Raw genomic sequence first — 21,635 nt, 5'->3', positions numbered from 1 at the left:
GATATGTTGATCCATTCATTTCAGGTTAGCCAGAGCACAGACTACTCATACTTATCTCTGTCCAAGTGCCTGTAAAGTTAACAAGGGTTCTCATTTCAGAGTTGTGTTCTCCTATTTAATGTAACCAATCCACCTAAAAAAGTCTTTTGGGACTCACTTTTGCATCTAATAGGAAAATACTAAGTTTGAATCAGTTCAGTGGAAGAATTTTTTACACAAAATCACCCTTCAGGAACTACAAGTAAATATAAAATAATACCTCTGAGCTCTCACTCTGAGGAAAATCAGGCAAGGATTGGCATCTTCTCAGAAAACCTTTTGCCTATAGATAAAACAAAAAGAAAAATAAGTCTGAATAAGTCCAAGCCTCATAGTAATAGACCTTTCAGATACGTTTTGCTTTTAAAAGTAGATACTGCCAAAAATAGAGCTAATGTCTGAAGAAATATGTATTTGCACCAATAAAAAAGAATTCCACTTTTGCCAGAGTGAAGTAAGGACTGCATTTGTCTGGATCTCTGGATGTCTAAAAGGCTTTCCACTGCCAGATGTCCAAAAATCTGAGATACGTTCACGGTGCATGTGCAGATTATTGCTAAAGAGCAAGCAGCCAGTGGACATGCTCTATGCATGAGCTGTAGATGCTTCAATCTCAGAACATACTGTAGATATGCCACACTGTCAATCATCTAATGAATTTACCAAGTGTATGGAGCTGTCTTTCCAATTAACATATTTTAAGCTGGACACTTCTTGTGTCATATTCACTTCATATAAAATTACATCACACATATATTCCTGTCTTGGGAATCCCAGACAAAAAAATGGCTACATAACATCACTACAATCATAATTTCCAATGAGAATGTTACTTTTTCCTGATAATTTATCTGTGCTTCATCTGTTTTTAATTGTTGTTATAAGACCTACTTGTAACAGTCTTTCAGTAAAAGAGAGGTTCTCAATAGGTTCACAAGTAAACACAGATTAAAATCTAGTATTTTAGTAACTGCGGACTTTATTAATTCCAATTATAACATCTAAACTGCCCAGTCAACCTGTAGACAAGGGACTATCAGCATTCTTCATAACTGCTAGATAATTCCAAGGCAGTTTATAGTTACATATACAGCCATTCAGAGAAATTTTAGATAAAAAATTCACACACTTAGAAACATCTCTTTTCCCCTATTCTGCTTCTTGCCTCCTGCAGTTTTTCAGATGTCTGGGCATAGTGGAACATCCAATAAACTGCTCCTTTGAGATCTGTCATATTACTCAAAACCTTTTCTTTATATGACAGGCCCTCTCCTAAATCATCACCAAGTGCTATAATAATGCAAAATAAGAAGCATCTCTAAAATATGCAGAAATAATTTGTCTTCTGACTAGATCTTCAAACTATGAATTGTTTTGATAACCTTAAGAGTTACACAAAAAACCCTGTATCATAATACTCACCAGTCCATAATCCTGCAAGATACTATCATCTTGCTCAGCTTCTAACTCTTCATCATCAATGAAAAAGTCTTCAAATACATCATCTTCAATAACATTTCTCTGAAATATTAATATATTTACATATCTGAATATGTGCAATATTATTATTTTAGTCAGCCATTGTAACATAGTAACAGGTGATTATATTGAGGGAACAAAACTGTTACTCCCTCCACAGTTATATTGAGGGAATCAAACTTCCTAAGCTAGGGGACAGGGACCGGAAGCAGAGTGATCCCCCCACAATCCAGGAGGAGGAGGTCAGTGACCTGCTGCATCACATAGACATGCACAAATCTATAGGGCTGGCTGGATGGAATCCACCCAAGAGTGCTGAAAGAGCTGGTGGGGATGCTCACCAAGCCACTTTCTATCATTTATCAGCAGTCCTGGCTGACTGGAGATGTACCAGCAGACTGGAAATCAGCCAGCATTGCCCCCATATACAAGAAAGGACAGAAGGATGATCTGGGAAATTATAGGCCTATTTGTTTGGCTTCAGTACCAGAGAAGCTGATGGATGGATGGAGCAGGTCATCCTGAGTGGATCCTGTGGTGCACGCAGAACATCCAGGTGATCAGGCCCAGTCAGCATGGGTTCATGAAAGGTAGGTCCTGTCTGGCTAACCTCATCTCCTTCTATGACAGGGTGACTCACTAATTGGATGAGAGATGGGCTGTGGATGTTGTCCAACCTGACTTTAGCAAGGCCTTTGACAAGTTTTCCCAGACCATTCTCCTAGAGAAGCTGGCAGTTCATGGCTTGGATGTGCACACACTTTGCTGGATAAAAAACTGGTTGGATGGCTGGGTCCAAAGAGTTGTGTTGAATAGAGTTAAATCCAGTTGGTGACCAGTCACGAGTGGTGTTCCCCAGGGCTCAGTGCTGGGGCTGCTCCTGTTTAACATCTTTATTGATGATTTGGATGAGGGGATCAAGTGCATCCTCAGTAAGTTTGGAGATGACACTAAGCTGGGTGGAAGTGTCGATCTGCTTGAGGGCAGGGGGGCTCTGCAGAAAGATCTGGACAGGCTTGACCTTTGGGCCAAGGCCAATGGCACGAGTTTCAATAAGGCCGAGTGTTGAGTCCTGCACTTTGGCCACAAGAACGCCTGACAGTGCTACAGGCTTGGGGAGGAGTGGCTGGAGAGCTGCCCAGCAGAGAGAGATCTGGGGGTGCTGAATGACAGCAGCCTGAACAGGAGCCAGCAGTGTGCCCAGGTGGCCAAGAAGGCCAGCACCATCCTGGCCTGCATCAGGAATAGCGTGGCTAACAGGACCAGGAAGGTGATCCTGCCCCTGTACTTAGCCTTTGTGAGGCCACATCTTGAGCACTGTGTGCAATTTTGGGCACCACAATATAGGAAAGACATCGAGTTACTGGAGAGGGTGTAGAGACGGGAAACTAGGCTGATCAGGGGTCTTGGGAACCAGCCTTATAAGGAAAGGCTGAGGGAGCTGGGGCTGGTCAGCCTGGAGAAGAGGAGGCTGAGGGGAGACCTCATTGCCCTCTACAGCTACCTTAAAGGAGGTTGTAGTGAGGTAGGTGTTGGCCACTTCTCCCTGGTGATCATCAATAGGACAAGAGGAAATGGGGCCAAGTTGCAGCAGGGGAGGCTCAGACTGGATATTAGGAACAATTTCTTCACAGAAAGAGTGGTGAGGCATTGGAGCAGGCTGCCCAGGGAGGTGGTGGAGGCTCCATCCCTGGAGATGTTCAAAACAAGGGTAGACATGGTGTTTCACAAGATGGTTTAGTGGTCAGTGGTTGTATGTTGGATGGTTGGACTTGATGATCTTGAAGGTCTTTTCCAACTTTGATGATTCTATGATTCTATGATTAAATAAAGCCTGTTACATATTTGAGCTAAAGATTATTATGACCAAGACTGACATCACAGAAGCCATTTATCCCAGGCTTCTGATGGACCATGTTCTTTCACAAGATCAAGAAATCATGGTGCAAAAAGGGCAGAATCATATCATAGAATCACAGAATCATAGAATGCCAGGTTGGAAGGGACCTCAAGGATCATCTGGTCCAATCTTTCCAGGTACTAACTATAGTTTATATGAGAAGGTTCAGCACCTTGTCAAGCCGAGACTTAAAACTATCCAATGTGGGGGAATCTACCACTTCCCTTGGGAGACTATTCCAATGTTTGACTGTCCTCATGGTGAAACATTTACCTCTTGTGTCCTATCAGGCTCTCCCCAGGAGCAACTTGTGCCCATTACCTCTCATTTTTTCCATGTGACTCCTTGTAAATTGGGAATCTCCATCTTTTGGTAGCCATCCTTTAAGTACTGGAAAATGGTAATGAAGTTTCCCCTAAGCCTTCTTTTCTCAAGGCTGAACAAATTGCTACCTGATTCTCTGAAGTTTTTATCTTTAGCTTGGGTAAATCATGTCAGGTCACAGCAGGCCATACAGTAACAAGAACACAGGTCTCAAGGCTAGGATGTGGGGAACTACGTCAGGTTTATTCCTGCTATCAATTAATCCATGCATAATTGTGCTTTATCTCTTACACAGGAATGTGAACTGGTCAGGAAATTACAGATTCTCTGTAACATTTGCTATATGAATTTGCAAAGTACTGCAAATAAGAGCATAAAATAGGCATGCCCTTCTACATGAATGGCTCAAACCTTGAAATACTGCAATCACAGCAGAGATTTTACACTCAAAACATTTCAAAACTTAAAAAACATTGGCATTTTCTGAAATTTACTTTCTCAAATCTAAGAAATATTTTATTATATTTCAATAGAAATCATTGCCAGCATAAAAGAGCAGAAGAAAAACTAAGCAAAAGTAGCTTTCAACAGAAACATGAGGGCAATAAGCAAGATAATACAATAGCAAGTGGTAATTAAGAATAATTACTACCTGAAACTTTATTATTATAGAAAATTAAACAACACTTTTTATACATAGTACCACAAACTATACTATCACTTATATACTGTGCTTGCAAGAGACAGAAATGTTAATAAGCAGCATAAAATACAAATATTACAGTTAACAAATATAATGTTAGAAAAATATTTATATTTCTGCAAAAGAGGAGGGAAAACTAAAAATACCTTTAAAATACTTACCTCACATTTAGGAAATAAAATTTCATTTAATGAACTAATTGGAGCAGAGAATTTTGGTGGAGCTGGAGCCCAGAGCATTTTTAAAGCTTGTGGATACATGGAAACCTTCAAAACCAAGAAATTCAGTTACCAACTAACATAAACCCAGTTTATAAATGTCTGTACTGAATCTGAACTATTAGATGATAAACTGTTATTTTCTGCCAAACAAGATTTTGTCAAAAATAACTCCATCAAATACAAAAAAATCCTAAGAAGTACAGGGCTTCTCAGTCTGAATTAACTACTTGGTTTGCTCTTTTAGTGTTTTTGTTTGTTATTAATTAGCATGTTACCATATTTTATTACCTCAGAGAAGGAATTAAGAACTGAGACATGACGTTTCTGTACAACACTCCCCGTTAGTTAAAAACTCCATATACATCTTTATATTGCATGGTATCAAACATTGAAAAATCAGCAAAACAGAACATTATTTCAAAGTATTCTGTTCTTTGGTTGCATGACACAATACATATTTTTTAAAAAACATCTTTTTTTTCATTTCTTCCCCAGAATTTCTGTAATTTGTAGGACTGTGCATGTAAAGCACACATTTATTAAAATTATTTCTTACTTTCTCTCCAATCAGTTGCAGTTGTGGCTTTTTAAGACAATATCCAGCTAATTTCTGGTCTTCAGTTGGACTTTTTGACATATGACAGGAAAGAAAGTATATCCCATCTTTCTGCTTATTCTGGAATTGCTCTGAAATAGGCACAGTTTCATGACAAATTCTGCAGCAATATAAAAGATGAATAAATTACTCTGATTATGTCAGGTATTACCAGCACAGAAATAGCTGGGTTGTTAAATACAAAGAAAATAGCATGAAATTTAAAACAAATTGGAAATAGATTATGAATAAAACTGTGGGGTTTTTTTCTAAACTAAAGCTTGAAATTATTTAATATAAAATGGAAGCCTGGTGCCAAACTTGTAATTTTTTAGGGATCAGGTCCCTGGTGCATGTTATACAAGTCACAGGAAAATTACAACACTGAGCTCTACATTAGTATGAAATGCATTACGTGCATAACTTCATGCATGGCAAATACACCACTCAAGTGCTGTGCTTACAGTCAGATACACTTAAATGCCAAAGAGAACTGATTTCAGCAGGAATGTCTGGCTGGTTTTGAACAGCACATTATGTGATTACTTGGGGGTTGAATTCTGATAGTTTTTTGTTTGTCCTTTTTTACAATTAATCTACCTATAGCAAATACCTTGCAAAAGGAACATTTCACTTAGGGAAGCTGCAGTCTGAAGTAATTATACATCCCAAATTCCTATCTATCTACAGTTTCAGTTTCCAAAAAAACCCACACTTTTACATGTAAACTCCTAAGTATGTTTATATGTGCATGTGGACATGCATATATATATAAAATCCTGTAGTAACTGTTCTATTTACTTTTTTCCTGGCATCCCTAAAGGGAAATTCAGATTTTAAGAATACTTTACTTCTACAACTACTACTGAAACTATTTTAGAGATTAGTAGCAAAAGCTGTTAATATATATCACTTAAACAGATATTTTACAGGATTTAGATATAAAATTATAATAGATATTTTTACTTAACAGGGAGTAGAAGTTACACTTAGACGTTTTGCTATTCTTGTAGCTTGTTTTGCAGTACATTAATTACTTAAGGTCTCACTCAATAGTTCATATTTTCTAGCAATTACAAGCAAAGTTGAAATAAGTAACATAGAAACAAAACAAAACAAACAAAAAAACCCCACAAAACAAGACAAACACTCATTTTCATATAATTAGGTATCCATATATGTATGCAAATTAAAATGCACATTACACAGAACACGACTTTTCTCAACGCGTTGCCACATTGGTATATGCCAATACTGACACCTACTGGTGTTAGTCAGGTTTGGGGTAGTTTTTCTACAACCATTAAATTAATAATGAAGTTCCTTTGTGCACTCATGGAACTAAAATGTGTAAACTTGAGTTTCAGTGTGTAAACTGTTACTTGCAATTTCAGTCTGAGTCGTTTATCTTCTACAGTGGACTTGATTCTAATTTGTGATTATGTATTTCTATTTTAAGACCTATTTAAGTTATTAGAATACTGTGTAAATGGTGGGGTCTCAACACAACTGAGAACCAGACACCGATTTAGCAAACAAATGCCTTCTGAAGTATATTTGGATGTTAAAAAGGAATCTTTAAAATGCAGCACTAGCCTAGAAGTTGTAGTTCTTACACAGAAAGATTATAGGCCGGGAGTAGTTCTTGAACTCTTTCTGGAATGTTCCTTCCTTCAAGTGGAAGCTTTGTCAAAAGACCTATTTCTTAAAGAGAACAAAAACAAGAACAGAAAACCTAACTTTTGACAGGTGTTTGGCCTTCCTAATTTTTCTTCACATTTAAGTACTTGGTGGTTCTGACCCTTTAAGGTGAGTATCTGCACAAAAGGAATGTCAAGTGAAGTTATACAAGATTAAAAAAAGATATAAAACCAATAAAAATATTCCTTAGCATATGGCAGTTAGAAATGTTCTAAGTGAACAATGTAAAAAGAGCTGTTCCTCTTTTAGGTTAATTTTATTATAACTGCTTTTCAATTCAAGGACTTTATACTAAGTAATCAACTGTGAGTTAATGTGAAACAATATTCAGACTTTTCACTTCTGGAAGAGAGAAGCCACAAACCCTGTTAAAATTTTTGTAGAATATCTGCCAGAAACAGGTTTGACTATCCACATATAACCTTCATAAAAATATATTTAGCTTGACACTTCATGGCTAAAAAAGTAGCTTTTTCAACTCTCAGATAACTGATGCCTGCAGAGTATGCCAAGATTAAACAGGACAGCAAATGCAAGGCACCTTTGCTACCTGATGAATAAACGTTATACAGTTAAACCCAGGGAGAGCTGCAGATGAGCTTGGGAAGTTTACATTTTGACAAATTGATACACCCTGCTCTGCAAGATGTTTTTGTAGAAAGGAATGAAAAGTTATGCATATTTTTAAGCCTGGGAATACTTTTCATAGTGAAGACAAGCCTTTAAAGCAAGAAAAGTATTATTTTCTTGAACAGAACTACCATAAAATCCTACCACTACAGGTGTCTTTGGGCTTTGTTACAAACAAGATTCTTCCACAGAACTCAGAATTAGTTAAAAAAAAAGAAAAAGAAAAAGAAAAAAATTGCATTGCTATTTAAACAGTTGACAAAGTAATTTGAATTTTACTCTCCATTACACTGAAATTGTGCTAATCCCCACACAGATCATTTACATCTGTGAAAATAGATAAATGCAGAGAATTGGTCAATAATGAAATGTGAACAGCTTAAGCAAACCTAAATCGGTGAGGTAAATGATACCTTTGACTTTCAAGGCTCACATAAGGCAACCAGTTTAAAAAATTAAAACCAGAACATGATAGATGATGCCACTAGATGGCAGTGCTCCAAAGAATTTAGTTTTCTAGATTTCAAGGATTAAACGAATTCAGCAAAGAATTTTGGTATAGGCTTCTTTTTAAACTTTAATTATCTTCATCTCCCAGGAATGTAACGCTCAATGTGAAAATTTCCTCCCAAAAATTTCTACTTATTCATAAAACTCAGACTCATTTCCTCAACCTATTTGCTACTTCTTGAAAACCAAGCCATTGTCTTCTTCAGATCCTATCCATAGCTTCTATAATTAATCTCTCCTAGTTCCACTCTCATCTAATTCCTTCGGCTTCCTAGGTATTTCAAGGGGTTCTGTCAGCTACACTCTGATCTTCTTCATCTACTCTATTTCTGGTAATGTTCTAGCCAAAGACCATGTACAGGTTTCCTCTCCATGGTAATGAATCAGAATGTGATTCATCACTCTGTTCTCCATCAACAAAAAATATCAGATCATCTTCCTCTTAGAGATGTCAAGCTGCCAGTGCTAGCTCAGCAAGGCTGAGAGGTAAGAATCTATGAGTCTTTACCTTTTCAACCTCCATGGCCTCCCCACTACTTGCTCTCTTCATCACTATAGCTAGCATCCCATCATTCACACAGACACAGAACACAGGTATAATTCAAAATACTCTTAAAATTATAGTATTTTTCTAATCTTTCTACGAAGCCCAAGTCTGGTATCTAATTTCATATCTCACTTGCTATGGCATTCATTCATTCCTTCAGCTAGACAAGCATCACTTTGTTCCGTTCACCTTCAGTTAAAGCCCTACTGCAAAGATCATAGTTGCTTGTTTTGAGTGTTATCCCATTCTCTGAAGAAACAGAAAAAGAGAAGCTCATTCAAATATGAGATGCTCCTCTGCTTTCAAAGCCTTCACAGCCTTTCCTTTTTTGTCATCCCTTAATCAGTAAAGCAGTAACAACTACTTTTGTGATTTCTTACTCCATCACTGTCTTCCTAAGGTTGCTTTGTGTTTTTTTTTCCTTGTTGAACATATTTTTTCCCATTCTCATGCTGCCTCTGACATCTGAGAAAAGCTCACTACACGTATCAGTTTATTCTCTCAGCATTTCCTTAAATTCTCTTCCACCATGACCTGCAGGACAGTTAATGGCTGGGTGACTAATATGCTAAAACCCCTGTTTACAACACCTATCAGTGTCCTTATTCTCAATGAGTTCTTATATTCTCTGTCTGTATCTGTCCAACAGACAGAAGCGTTGCTGAATCAAAAGCTGTGGGAAACGGTTCTTCTTCTTCCCCACATAAGTCTAAACAAAGAGTCTTTTAAGGCAAACTCCAATTTTGGTCGTGAATGATATGCATAAGCTACCCAAATTCCTGACTGAAGCAGGAGCTCACAAAAACCAAGAGGAGAAATGAGAGCCTCATCCTATACTCTGAAATAATGCCATCCTTGATGGTAAGGGTAATATTGAATACATCAAAATAATTAAAATCCTAAAAACTTTCATAAAGCATTTTATGGATTCATATTTTAAGGTCAGAGGGATGCATCATGATTATGTAACCTCACATTCTAATTAATACAGATAATAAAATGTCATCGGCATTCCTGCATCAAGCTCACAATTTGCTGGGTGAAACTCAGGATACACCTCAAAAAGAAATCCACTTTCAATTTAAAGACTATAAGTAATGGATAACTTCATAAGCTGCTACTTTCATTGCTATACATTAAAATCTTACAGCTAACATATTCAAAGCAACTCCGTATCTTGTGTGTAAAACCAACAGAGTGATCTTTTGAAATATCTTCATACAGAAGTGGTATTCAAGAAAAAGAGATCGTATACAGGGATTGACACTTCTGCTTGCTCCCTTAGAATGGTATTTGGAACACTCTGTTAAGTGCATTAAGCGCACAACATTCCTACAGACCTTCATATGGAAGAATCATCACAGATTTAGCTAGCAGGAATCTGCTGCCACCCTCTGGAACTTAGATTTTTGGGGGCTGCAGGCAGAAATGTCCCTCCATTTCAAATCCAGAACATGAAGCCCTCTTCTAAGGGTGAATGCATCCATTTTTTCAATGAAGGGTAAGAGTTGTTATTATTATTATTATTATTATTATTATTATTATTATTATTATTATTGTTATTGTTATTGTTATTATTATTGTTATTATTATTATTGTTATCGTTATCATCATCATCATCACTATTACTATTATTTTATAAGACAGAAAAAAAAGCAGAGTGGTGATTTCCATCGCTTTATGATAATAGTTATTGAAGCACAAAGCCAGGAAATTCATCACTTATCTGAGGATTCAAACCCCACTCACCATTAGATTATTTAACCATTCTGGGTACAGGAAGTTGTGCTGTTGAGCAGAAAAGAATGTTGAAGTCATGCAGAGGAGAGAGAACAAGTGGTGACATGACTATGTCAGAGTGCTTACATGAAAAATAAAGGTCTGTATAATATTTCTAATCCCAAAACATTTTTTCTATATTATTGCTAATGTCCCACCTCCTTTATTTTAAGGTAAACATGTTTAATTTAAAGTTCAGAGAGTACTACACAGCCATCTACTGTTACTTATCTTTCAAGACTGTAAAGCTCCTTTCAGAGTTACTGCTTTTCAGGATACAATCTCCCTTCCTACAAAGGGTGACCCTAATTCCCTATTCTTATCCTTATGACCTTGCATTTGGCTGTACTAAAACACATGTTTTTCAAGTGAGCCCAAGTTAACAAGCTACACAAATTGCCCTGTAAAACTGGCCTAGCCTTATCCTAATTTACCACTCTACCATTCTTTAGATCACTACAGACTTTATAAACACTAATTTTATATTTCTGGAGCTGGTAATATACAGAAACTGTAACTAGGAAACCGCCAGTCCAAAAAAAAACGAGGAAAAACTTTAAAGTATTAAGCATCCAATTATGATCTTTCTTGACATAACTACATGAACTAGAAAGGCACAAAAAAAAAAAAGCAAAAATGTAACTGAAGTAATAAGCAATGAAAATAGAATACTCCTCATATTCATTCACATGCGCATTATTTTACTGCAAAATGCATTAAAAAAAAAAAACAAAAACAACCCAATAAACTAAACAAAGATGTAGGAATTCACTATCATCAAATATAAAAACTGGCACTATACTAACGTGATAAAACTGAGCAGGCTTATTTAAAAATCCATTTACATTTCCTCAGTACTCCTTACGGGACAAATTTTTGACAGATCTGTTTTTACATGCTGCAACAATATCAGAAAAATTAACTTATGCATTTTGTTCTACTTCAGCTCCTCATTCATCAAAGATGCCAGATCCTGCAGTTATCACATTAATACCTTTTAGATATACAGTGAATACTTTTGACTACAAGTTTATTCTAGGTCCCAGTTCTGCATGTTCTTAACTTCGTGCATGCATTGAGCTTAACAGAACTACACTGAGTTACTTAAAAGTTTTGCTTGTTCCTAAGTGCTTGTAGAAAGAGGATTGAGGTAAGATTGTCTCTGTGATAAAGGGCCAGTGCGTGTGCACTTTAAACCTTTTAGTATTGCAGAATTTTACATTCACAGGAAGACTACTCTATTTGCTCAGTATTTTTATTATTTCAGTAGTACATCTGATGTGAGTAGGATGAAGTAAAAAAATACGTATATTTATAAACTAAATCGTGATATATAACTTCAAATATGTCTACAAAATGCAACTTATTTTAAAACATAAACTAGATTTTACATTATAAGCAAGACACAAGGCTTTTAGTACCCTTATTCTAATTATCTCTAATTATATCTACCAAATAAGGCAAATTTTTCTTTGCCACTTCTTTGAAACTACCAAATACTGAAACACCATACAAGTTATTTCTCAACACATAATCCTCTAACTTACATAATTAATTAAATCATATTCACTCTGAAAATGAGTAAGTTCATACCTTTTTCTTTCAACTTGCTCTTTCAAATAATTATATTTGGAATACATTGATTCTTCCTCTTTATTGTCCATGTCCTCTGCTGTAAATAACATATTATCACCTATTCTGTCCAAAGTATGATGAACTCTGCAAACCAGATGTAAATACGGAGGCACTACAAATCTAGGAGAAGCAGTACATAGTTGATGAATGTCTGGATAATGTTGATCTCTAAAAAGCAAAACAAATAAATTAATAATTTAAGTTCCCATTCTCTGTATTGTAAAGTATGCATTTTAGCTAGTACTACATCATGATATACATCAGACCATAGGATATAAATTTCTAACATAAATACGTTGCATAAAGTGCCTGATAATTTCTACTAAAAGTACAAATTGTATTATTTAGAAAAGAAAAGCAGGTAAAAGCTAAAATTTTGCCAATCATGTTAAAGTAAAAATTAAGTGCAGTGGTCACAGTTCCACTCTCAACTTAAGCAGAGCTTTCACATACTGCACTGAAAGCTTAAGTAATGCTGATTAACAGTTTAAACTGGTTATGTGAATTAATGTTATGTTAAAATGTTACATGTACACTCATCCACAAATTCCCTCCATGACAGAGTACCTTGTAAATACCCTTAAAACTCTGAATGAGTTTTCTGATATGCTAACACTTGAACTTCTTTAGTTTTTAAATTCAGCCGTTGATTTTAGAGGAAACACTGGGTCTCTGACTACCTTTGAAAAGCTAATGACTAAAAAATTCTACCATTCTAAGTTGTCGTCCTGAAGGTGATGAAAACCTATTGACTTCCACAAGCCATGGATCAGATTCTAAAAACAGTCCCCGGCTACTGTACGAACTCTACAAAGTTAATAAATGTCTAACGTGCTGAGAGTTGTAATGTGAAGAGCAGCATATGGAAAATGTTCGAGATGTGAAAAACTCAGAAATGGCTCCCCAAATATATGCTATTTTAAATTAAAGTTCATAAGTGCCTTCATATCTTAAGACAATATCCCAAATGAAAATTGTTAAAATTCCACTTTGGAATTACGCTGAATAGCTTTTGGGTTGAACTATTTTTCTAAGGTTCTCCTGAGACAGTGACACTTCAAACAACTTTGATTTTTGTTTTACTGAGAACTATATAAACACATATTACACAGGGGAAATCAGCAAGAACTACAAAATTAAGTAAGGAAAAACACAAGATTTGTTTATCATGCAATACATATTCAAGTTACAAAAATAATATTTTATATTTACTTATGTTTTCTGAAAAATAACAACAGCATAAAGGTACAAGATTAAAACAACACAGATGAAGAAAAAAATAAGTAAAATCAGTGCAATATAATTGAAATTTTACTCACAGTCAAGAAATTAACACATCGACTACAGACGAGATACTTCTCCATGATGTTAATATAGTTTGAGTCCCTCAGTTTATAGCCACATGAAAACCCAGCACGAAAAAGTGTCAATAAGTCTTTTTCTTTTAATTAAAACTGCCCAAAATGCTTTTTGTCAAGTCATAAAACTTTAATATACAGAAAAGCCTAGTTACTTTATGCTTCAACAAGACAGTTTTCACCAGATCTTACAATCCCAAGTCTCTACTGAAATCAGTAGCATTTTTGCCTGAATGAGAACAGGGTCAAGGTGATGAAATAAAATGTGAAAGTCAAACACAAAAATTAAATCTCATGTTTGAAAAGCAACTCAATCCCACAAAACACAAGACTGATTAGGGTTTAAGGCATGCTTACAGCAACCCCATTTATTGTAAAGGATTTTTTTTTTTTTAATTAATTCAATATATTTCCAGTGTATGTGGAAATGAATAACTCTTTTGGAATGTGAAATCAGAGATCAGTCTTTCAACCAGCAGATCACATTAATTTAAAATTAAAAAAAAATATTTCACACTCCTTTTTTTTTTTTTAACTCAATAGAGATTATTTAATCTTCATAAATATTTGTATTATTTACCTGAGGATGCTCTAAAATAGTTCACTACTTCCGCAATGCAATTACTACACTGTTTTTAAAAAATAAATAAATAGAGGGCAGTTTAACTTAGATCTTACATCATTTTGAGTGATTTCTGCAAATGAAGGCAAGGAAAGTAATTTTTAAATTCTCTAGGAACATTTTCTCAAAGTTTTGTGATATAATTTAAATAAATAAAAAACAATTTCATTGTTATTGTAGTTACTGCTTTTGTATAGAAGTTTATCTTTTCATTGAAGGAACTAACTGAATGCTTTATCATTGCAAACTGAAATATTTGGGGCATGCTGCAGGTAAAGGTGAATGTTTTTACAGCACACACTCTCCTAAAACAGACTATTTATCACTCTTTGAAAAAAGGGGACAAGAAAAAACAGTACCATGTGTGTGGCCTACATTACCTTCACTTAATGCACTAAATACAGGTTTTTTAGAAAATCATGCAGTTACTGCACCATTGATAATCTGACAGTAAGTATTTATTGAAGGTAAAACACTCATTGTCTGTTGACACTATTTGTTTTAATATATAATCTTGCTAACCAAATGATCTTTAAGCAATGCAGATAAGCAATGGCATGCAAAGGGTCACTTAAATGCCAATTTGACTGTTTCATAAACTTAAGCATTCTTTTCCCATGACTATTCTCAGCTACTTAATTGAAAGTATTATCCATTTACAAACTTCAGGCCTGCCATAAAAAGGCTCTCTTCTATATCCAATAGACCTTTCAGGACCCTAAGAACAACAAAAGCTAATAATTAAAGCTTCTTCTCTTCCCCCCCCCCCCCTTTTTTTTAAACTCAATAGAGAAGTGAAGAAGCAACCTATGGTACATCTAAACAAAAGCATCCATAAAGATCTTATTAGCAGTCAAACCATAAAATTGAAGAGTCTCACTTGACATGGAATGGACAGGATGTGGTCTGTACTACTTTTGTAATCTTCACTCCTACTACAGAATGATAGATACAACCTATGACAAGAGCAGGGAAATAAGCAGCTGTCCTTAAATTACAGCTCTCCAGGTAAAATCTACTGAATTTCAGACAAGCACTGACTGTAATACAAATTCAACTTAATGAATTTTTAATACATCTTCTCTATTTAAAGATGATGACTTGCAGCTGGCATTGCTTATATTAAATTTGTGGTATTTTCCATTGTTTGTTTTTAATTATTTTGATTAGATTATGCTTGGAATTGTATGGACAAATTCAACCCCCATATAAGCAACTTCAGTTTCTGCTGCAGTCAAGAGAAGTTTCATCTGCATATAGGATGACTGAATAGGGGTCCTTTGGATTTTAAAAACCATAAATCAAAACTGTTTCAAGGAGATAAATAGCAAACTAGAGATACCAAACTAAACTTGATAATTTAGACCTGAAATTACAAGTGTTCAGATCCACAGCTGAGGGAATGACATTATTTCTTCTCCAAACTTACATACCATGCCATGCACTAATAACTTCATATATTTGCAGGTGTTTTCTTATAATAATAAAATACAATTTTAAAATTACTTGACATTTGAAGCCTGAAGAGACAAAGATCGTTGTGTGTTGTGTTCCTCTTGCTGCTCTTTCTGAACTTCATCCTGTTTAATTTTTGGTATTGCTTTTCCTTCCACCTGTAGCACATCCAAGGATAGAGCCTAAAATGTTCATGGACAGAAGATAAAGACAGTGTTGCAAGCTGGTAAATTATATGGATATTTTCACATGCACTCTTGAACAAGGAGCAATGGCACACAAGCAACTCTGACCATCGGAAATGTAATCCAATGAAACCACAGTACTTAAGAACTCCTATCTACTCTCACAGATCACAGAAACACCCACAGCTATTCCAGATATAGAATAAGCAGGTAAGTATGATAAAACAAAATTTCCAATAGCTCAACCTAAATTGAATTTCTGGACAGTGTGTAAGATGAGTGTATTTCAATAGGGTATGAAGAGAATGATAAAACAAACATAAAAATAATAATATTGTTGCTATTCAGAACTACTCAACTTAGAAGACCATGAACACATTTAACATTTTTATTATTTTCTTATGCAGATTAAAACTGATACACATGGTGTAAAGGATGATGCTTTTAAAAGACTTCAAGGCTATGTTTAGTAAGTACAGGAAACTCAGCAGGAATACAGATGTAAGGAATTCCTACTGTTTCCACCCACAGCTGCTCATTCCTATTTATTAGAGCACCACCTTCTCAGTTGTGCAAAAAAATTATTTTTTCACACTGTGAAATAGATCAGATAATGGATCCATTTTAGAAAAAATAGTGAAAAATAAGCATGGAAGAAAGGCAGAAATTAATCCAGAATTCTAATTCCCTTTGTAGAGTGTCCCAACATAGAAATTTTGTCAGGGGCCACTCACTGTAATCCAGAAGCAATAGCAAACAGAAAACAAAAACAAAAAAAAACACAAAAAAAACCCAAAACAACCAAACCTACTGAAGTAATCATTGCTGCTAAAGTGTTTAAGTGTTTTTATAAAACAGCTTCAGAATCTATACCCGTGTGCTGCTTTTTCCTCCAGAAACCCTCAATCATTCCACCATTCTGTTTCCTACAAACTTAAAAATTAAAAACTTAAAACAGATTATCAGTGCCATTAATAAAAAGGGTTCTTCTGAAATCCACTTTAAAACATGCACACATAACACATCAAAACATGTTCAAGAAAATTAAGAGGCACAATCATAAAATAGTGAAGACAGAAACAGAACACCACAGTGGGGAAAAACAAATTTTAAAGTGCTTTGTCTTGAAAAATTTCTCTCTCAATATGAAAAGTCCACCTTTTTGCCCAACTCTTCCTGATACATCATGGTAATTACTTCTGTAAGGCTGGCTAGCTTAGCTTATAGGAACCCAAGGAACACAACTGTCTTGGCTAAATAATTTTTTAATAAAGATTTTCAGTCACATATCTGGTAAAATCAACCACAAAAGCATAGGATTTTACTCTTATTAGTCCACTCATTTGCTTTGTTTATCCCAGAACAAAACTGGACACAATGTCTTTGTCTGCTGATAACTTCAGCAGTATTTACGTTCTCTAGAAGAAATCACCACATGAAATGAATATGGAAGGTTATAGTTCATAAATAAGTATATTAACCACCAAGTAAAATATACTGAGAACTGTAGAAGATACCTAAATGAGTCACTGCCTTCTAAAAAGGCTAAAATGGTTTCATATATTGCTAGTTTATTTTTGAAACCAACACACACCAACATCTGCACATATATGAAAAAATATGAAGGACCAAAATCAGATATTTGGTGTTTACCAGAGAAACCAGAAGTGAATCAAAATTCTACACAGAATACATAGGCTAACAAAAATACGAAATGCAGAAAAGTTTGCAAGTAAGAAGTCTACCTGAAAACGTATCATTAAAATGAGCCAAATACAACTATTATTTGTTGCTTTTGAATGTCAGGTAAAAGTTCCTGTCATAATCTCTCATCCAATATAAAGACAGAATGTAACTTGATTGGATGCATTGTCATCACCAGCTTTTGGAATGCCCAGGTACTCAAATAATTTGAAAAAAGAAATTTGAAAAATGTGATATCTGAAGTAATAGAAGATACTCAACATCTGTTGATATCTTAAACACCAATATGGCTAATGAAAACCACCAAAACTAAAATTACAGCAATTACTTTTTAAAAATCATAAGACTAAATTCTGTGATCTCATTTTTTTTGTGAATCAAGGAGCAGTACAGCACACTCTTGCTAATGAATAATGCAGACTATACTAAGTCAAGGGGAGTTCCTTTAAGTCTAAAATCGGAGAACCTGAGACAACACACTTACCATTAGATGGATATTTAAAATGCATAATATCATATTTTATTTTTGTACCATGTTGTACATATGTTATTTTGTATTATATTGTATTTTTTGTACATTTTCTTTGTAAAAATACCATTTAACTAGCATACAACTTTTTAATAAAAATATTAATTTAATTTAGTTAGAGATGTAACATTAAAAAATTAATAACTAAAGCAACTATCCATGGGTTTTCATCTATTTTTGTATACCAAAATTTGCGAGATCATCTGCACAACAATCAATTTATCTTGAAATTGCATGGGCCCTGCAGCCCACTATACAAAAGAAAATAATTTCAAAAATAAGATGTCACCAAAACATGCCAGTGAAACGTGTTCTATAGAAATACTAATATACAGAACATTGCCGTTACTCTGCAGAGAGATAGTTCTCATAAGGATGCAATAGAGCATTTAGCCAAAACATATGGGTTCTGAAAACTATTTCTCATTTTAAAGTTGTATCTCCTTTACTTTTCCTATGTGTAAAACTGAAAGCTTGCACTTTCAAATTAAATAATATATTTAAATTATGTAGTATGTATGTTAAATAGAACCAAATATATGTTGTCTTTTCAGGTGCCAATCTTGCAATTTACTTGGTGTTGTACAATCGGTGAACATACACTGTTGCTGCACCAATGCCATCAGTGCATTACAGAAGTGGCATGCTGCCCAAAATAATAATGTTTCAAAACAAATCAGTATCCCAGTACTGTTTAAATAAACGGGAAACTGTTCTGTTGGCAAATAGTATATCATAGAATCATCATAGAATGTTTTGGGTTGGAAAAGACCTTACAGATAATCTAATTCCAACATTCCTGCATGGGCAGGGACACCTCCCACCAGACCAGGTTGCTCAGAGCTCCATCCAGCCTGGCCTTGAAAACATCCAATAATTCAGAAACAAGAAATAATCTTATTATATTATTGAATATTACAAAAACTACCATCAGCAACATTGTACTGTGTACTATTTACACATCACTTAGTGTAATTAGTTTAGTAACCAACAGATCATTATTCATATTAATTATATAAAACATTCTAGCCAAGTACAGGTGGCATGTAGATTATTCCCATGTAAATTATCCAACCTTGTGTTCATCTCATTTATTTAAGTTCAGACCAAGGCTACTTGGTATCTCTCTACATAGCACTGCCTAGTGGAAACATCCCATTCTAGGTTGTCCTTCCCTAGAAACTGAGAACGTATGGGAAAAAAACATTTGGTCCCGGCAACAATTTTGTCCTCTGTAGTACTGTCTCTATAAACTGGATATGTGTTCTCTACTAAAAGTATGAGCTTTGTAGAGTTGATATCCTAATGACAGTTTTTGCCATGTTTGAAATATCACAAAACCAAAAGGATACTGAACATTACAACATTTTCCAGGAAGATATCCACTTGTTAAATGTAGATTAGGATTCTATTTATATGTTGTTTCATTTGTAATCTTCTTTCCAATCTCATAAAGAAAAGCCTAACCCAACATCTGACCGAATGAACCTAATTTGCCTTTCCCTCTAACCTTAAGCTGCAAGACCAGTATGAAGACTTGTTTTATAGAAAATCACCTTTCAAAGGGCAGGTGGTAAGGAAACAGCTTGCAGATCTCTGCATTCTCTAAAGCATCAAAACCTTAAGCATGGGAAAACTAATACTATCTCACAATAATACTAACCTGCTTACTTGCTTCACCTGATCTTTTAGGCCAAGACTAATTTTCTGCACACCCAACCATATCTAAGTTTAAATATTTAAATTTTTAAAAAATTGTGAATGAAAGGCATAGAATGATGAGCACTAATATATATGAATATAGATTAATGTCTTATGATTCCCTTGCCCTATTCAGCATGCTACTTAACACAAGTGAAATTCTTCATATCCAGAAATTGGAGAATGAACCCCCATATGAAAAGAAATTAACAAGAAACATAAAGGGGAAAAAGAGAAAAATAAAGGTATACTTATAATTTATGAAGCACCAAAATGTTTTCAAGGACTATTTCGTTTCCTTTCCAGTTTTATCAGTTTAAAATATGAACTATCTTAACAACTCCGCAAGTAAATAGAAGCATTATTAACTTATTATATTTTAACATTCCTAGATAATGCAGAATGTTACCAGGCTTGCTTGGTGAAAACTTGGCAGGGCTTGACATTCAGTTTTTATTTCCTCATGTTCAATTGGTGCCTGTATAAGCAAGAGAAGAAAATTAATGTCAAACAAGTATGCCAAAAAAAAAAAAATAAAAAAAAAGAAAAAAGAAAAAATTATTCATATACCTTACAGAACAAAACAACATCAAAGCAATATACATGCATAAATTAATGTTTGGGTCATCATTACACAAAGTAATTTGAAAGCAACAAGCACTGTGAAAGACAAATGATCTTAGGCTCATCTTTTGCAGACATTTACGCACGTGTTTATCTGTTCAGTATAAATAATTACTCCATGGATCTGCTTATAGTAGAGAAGTTTAAAAACTGAATGCAATTTTCAGTTAGGTATCTTCTTCACAGGAGAAAATTATCCTTGCTCCACTAGCAGAAAAGCTAGTACAAAATGTAAAGTTGTTCTCTCTTCCCAGACAAACTATTCTTTCTCATCAAAGGAACAGTTCAACAAGTCCCCATTTGGTTACAGTATATCCATCCAAGAAAAGCAGAAATAAGTGTTAAGGACAGTGTGCTTTCTAAGCACCAGGGTAGCATATGTGCATGTAACTCGGCACACACATACTTTTCCCTTTGTGCCATATACGGGCTTGAGGAACCAAGCTTTTAAGATAACAGGAACAAACAGAAGTACCTCATGTAAACTGCAATCAAGTTTAGAATTCAGTTCTCAAAAAATGCTACAGAAATGTCAAATTTTTCTGAGGAAAATATTCCAGAGCCACAAATGGATGCCAGAATGCATTAAATGTGTCATTAAAGCTTTCAGCTGAATATGTGATAGAAACAGTCTTCCACTTTACGAAACAGTTCTTTGCTGACACTGCCAAGTGTCCATTGCTCTTTGCATGTAAGAATCTTCCATACAGTAGAATTTTTATTCCATTGAGTGTACTGTCCACCGAGCAATCAAAAAATCTTAATTTTTTAATGCCTAGGATTTTTGCACATAGCACTACATTTAATCTTACCACTTAAGAAAATCGGAACTATAAAGTAATAAAATGCTATGACCTTGCAGAAGATTGCACCCACCAGTGTTTTGCTTTTAACCAAAGTCTCAGCAGTTTATGCACCTTTGAGAGAAAAGACAGCTTAAGAAAAAAGAATTCCTGTTACATATTTTTTCATCACCATGAGGGTAAGGAACTAATGAATGTAGTAACAACTCAGACTAAAAGGAAGAGATTCAGCAGGATCTTCTCAAGATACACCAAATAACCTTCTTTTTTGCAACACATCCATATATTCAAACATGGTGATCACCATGGACTTTTAATTATTACAGTCCAACTTAGCCAACTGTAGTTCTTCCCCATGCAATTTATTATCCAATGTATGGAATAGAAGAGAACTTTCCACAAAACCTTTCATTCAACCAGACTGGCTCAAGTTACATCACTAAACTATGACATAATACGTAAATTATAATTTTACATATTAATTTTCCTGTTCTGTCAAAACCAACATAATTATATGAGCAAATATTATCTTAATTTCATTTTAGACACCTGTACATCTAATAAGATTGCTTTCCTTTGCTGGGTGTGGTG

The 21,635-nt window shown here is 34.8% G+C and overlaps 1 protein-coding gene across 1 annotated transcript in view; it reads right to left on the bottom strand.

Moving 5' to 3' along the window:
• Positions 1-21,635, bottom strand: part of TTC6 (tetratricopeptide repeat domain 6) — a 58,720-nt gene that overhangs the window by 31,861 nt on the left and 5,224 nt on the right. The window contains exons 2-8 of the mRNA XM_051622026.1: positions 20,027-20,095; positions 15,550-15,680; positions 12,022-12,231; positions 5,223-5,382; positions 4,607-4,711; positions 1,462-1,560; positions 260-322 (exon numbers count right to left, since the gene is read on the bottom strand). Of these exons, the coding sequence (XP_051477986.1) occupies positions 260-322; positions 1,462-1,560; positions 4,607-4,711; positions 5,223-5,382; positions 12,022-12,231; positions 15,550-15,680; positions 20,027-20,095 (837 nt within the window). The remainder of the gene's footprint in view (positions 1-259; positions 323-1,461; positions 1,561-4,606; positions 4,712-5,222; positions 5,383-12,021; positions 12,232-15,549; positions 15,681-20,026; positions 20,096-21,635) is intronic.

This window comes from Apus apus, chromosome 5 (assembly GCF_020740795.1).
Source record: "Apus apus isolate bApuApu2 chromosome 5, bApuApu2.pri.cur, whole genome shotgun sequence".
Lineage (NCBI taxonomy): Eukaryota > Metazoa > Chordata > Aves > Apodiformes > Apodidae > Apus > Apus apus.
This window is presented reverse-complemented; position numbering and strand designations above follow the sequence as displayed.